At 38.1% G+C, this 3,220-nt stretch overlaps 1 protein-coding gene across 1 annotated transcript in view; it reads right to left on the minus strand.

Moving 5' to 3' along the window:
* mllt10 (MLLT10 histone lysine methyltransferase DOT1L cofactor) overlaps positions 1-2,327 on the minus strand; it is a gene marked incomplete at its 3' end in the record, with an annotated part of 50,116 nt that extends 47,789 nt beyond the window's left edge. The window contains 1 exon segment of the mRNA XM_014018745.1: positions 1,940-2,327. Coding sequence (XP_013874199.1) covers positions 1,940-2,096 — 157 coding nt within the window.
* Between the last annotated feature and the right edge of the window lie 893 nt (positions 2,328-3,220).

Genomic DNA, 3,220 nt, shown 5'->3' on the forward strand with positions numbered 1-3,220 from the left:
ATATTTATATAAATATATTCTTTTTTTTTTTTCAAAAACATGGTTAATTTAAAATATGCTTTAGCATACTTGCACTGTTTTTGCTACTTTTAGCTACCCTTTCGCTACTTTAGCTTTTAACTAGCCTTTTGCAACGTATGGCTTTTAGCTAACGTTCTGCTTTTTAAGCTCCATTTTTGCTATTACTTTTAGATTGTAGCTACTAGCTAGTATTTTGCTACCATATTGCTACATTTGGCCTTTAGCAAGTGTTTGTTCCTTGTAGCTTTAGCTCAGTTTTAGCTTCTTCAGTGCTCAGCACAGCATATTGTACTTTTACAAAACGTGCAATTTGTCAGTCCCTCTGGAACCTTCTCTATTCTTTAGGTCAAAGTAANAGAACCTGTGTAATATCTGCAGAGCAGAACTTGCCTTCCACAGCAATTATTTTTAGTTAACATATAGCTAAAATCTAACCATGGTTATATAATAGCAGCTGCATTCTGGCGCGATAAGCTCTATGTTTTATATTCAAATAACGTATGATCCGATTAGTCGATTAATCGAAAAAATAATCGGTGATTAATCGATTATAAAAATAATCATTTGTTTTTCATAAACCAGATTGTGAAAAGGTTGGATCATTGTGTAAAATGTAAATAAAAACAGAATGTAATGATTTGAAAATAGCATCTATTCCCAACAGAACATAGTAAACTAATAAATTGTACAATTTCCTTGAAAATTAGGGTAACTTAAATTAGATGGTATGAATACTTCTCAAAAACATTAACGGGTAACAAAAGGTTGTAAGTGGTACAAATAAGAAACAACTGATGGAGAATTTTGCAGTTAATTAGACTAACTGGCAACAGGTTAGTAAGAGGATTGAGTTTAAAAAGAAACCTTTTAGAGAGACTGAATCTCTGAGAATTAAAGAAGGACAGTGGGGGGGGGGGACTCAGAATAATGTTACACAATGAAAACAAGGAAAGACTTCAAAACCCCATCGATTACAGTTTATAACATCATCAAAACTATTAATTAATTTGGAGAAATTTGAGCTCAGGAGACAGAGATGATCTTCAGGCTCAACAATAAAAACTAGTCTGACTCAGTTCTGGACACCCCTGCATGAATTCGGGAACACTTCCACAGATCTTCGTAAAACACAGTCGTTGCAAATCATTGCATTTGATTTTTATTTACATTTTGCATGCCATCTCATCTTTTTCAGGACCGAGGTTATACTCAACACAGAAAAACAAACATTTAAAAATGTGACTAAATTAAAGAGCTGTTTTTATGTGACAGAGCACACATTGTATCTAGTCAAACTAAAACAAGACGCCTGTATTAGGAGGCTAAAACAGCAGCAAACAAACAAACTGACATTGACCATCAGAGCAGACATGCTGACAGCTAAAATACTTTTCAGTCTGTGTTTACCAAATGAACACATGGCTGGTGCTTACAAATGTAAACAGAGAACTTTTGTGAGTCATCTTTGTTGAGCACAGCTGCTGTAAAACATATAATCCAAACACAGACATTTTTTTATTCTTTTATTTGTTTTTTAGATGAAGTTTGGATTACTGTTTTGAAAGCACACCTCTGTATCACAAAGCAAGGTCATGGCCTCACTGAGTCTTTCCCGTGAAGTGAACACATTTTGACAARAGCAGTGTCCCTCTATTCTTATTCTTATTCTAAATGGCAGCTTCTGACAACAAAACAATAGCGCAGCTCGGAGCCAGAAACGTGTTCATTCATTCGCTGCCAACTATCATCTACATGCAGGCTCAAAGCACTGGAGACCAGCAGCATGAGCTGAGCCTGGCCTCAGCTCGGTGAAAAACAGGATCAGCAGGAGGAGGAAGAGGCTCCATAACCTTCCAGCGACGCTAACTAGCATCCAGGCTAAATGCTAGGTGCTAGCTTAGCTAACGTCCCAGCTTACCTTGATGCACGGCGACGTTGCAGCCGTGTCCGTCGCAGTAGACCAGCGGGTTTTCCGCCCAGCCTCGTTCGTCCGAGCACACGCAGCAACCTCCAATCATCTCCTTCATGTTACTCGTCGAGAGCTCTGCAATCAGACGACGCTCGCCGGAGACCATCTACGAAGAAAGCCGCGGACATGCGGAGGAATACATAAACGAGCTGCTCGGAGGAGACCTCCGCCGCGGCGACGTCCGTCCTTTCCCCGGCAATGTAGCCTTTAGGTCCCGCTCGACCGAAACGACATGTTTTTAAACGTGTTTACGTCCGTTTTCGACGCAGTATTTTTTTCCCCCCACTCACCAAAACATCGCCGTCACAGCGAGGTGGTGAGCAAAGGGGGAACWTCGTCGAGAACAGGAAGTACGTCATTACGCACGGTGACGTTGAGTGACACGTGACTAGGCTAGCAACGACCGGTTCCCACATGGCTTCAAAGTTAGAGGCGAAAAACTTCACTCAGCATAATTTACTGCAGTAATATTTTTRCAATTTTCAAGTTAGGGTGAAAAATCTTTTAATTCATATAGATGCAGCRCTATTTACTTATAGGTCTGGATGGGGAATAAAATATTTACTTCATCACTTATGATAAAGTTATGATGAAGTAGTCTACATTGTTATTAGTAGGCTACTATTGCAGAAATAAAATACATAAAAGAGGTTATCCTGTAATATCAAATGATGCACATTGAAAGAGTTTAATCCAGTAATTTTCCAGATATGATAATATGAAACTCCAAAATATGGTGTCAACAAAGCTCTTATACTGTGCTTATAATTTCTGAACATAAATACCAGCACATCACTGACTTATTGTCAGAGGTAAACAACTTTGCAGATGTTCACAATTTTTTTTACTGAAAAGGCATTCATTTGCTTTTATTTTTAAATCTAATTTTATATATGGACCAGTTTTCATGACATTGTAATGATTTTTTTAATGGGCAATGTTTGTCAGCTTGAAACTAGTTGTTTTAAAAAAAACAACCTTTCCTTGCCAAAACATGTCAGTGTTATAATTATCCTGAAATGGAAAAGGTGCCGGCTTTAGAGCAAGTCGATTTGTCTCGGTGAAGGAATACTTTTATTTTAAAAAATAAAATGAAATAAAGGAATGTTGATACGAGTATATCAACATGTCATTAAGCAGTTTTGTTTTGACAGTTCCCCATGCTGTTGCCAAGGATGTTGCTGATCACACACACACACACACACACACACACACACACACACACACACA

The sequence above is a fragment of the Austrofundulus limnaeus genome, unplaced genomic scaffold (assembly GCF_001266775.1).
Source record: "Austrofundulus limnaeus strain Quisiro unplaced genomic scaffold, Austrofundulus_limnaeus-1.0 Scaffold201, whole genome shotgun sequence".
Taxonomy (NCBI): Eukaryota; Metazoa; Chordata; class Actinopteri; order Cyprinodontiformes; family Rivulidae; genus Austrofundulus; species Austrofundulus limnaeus.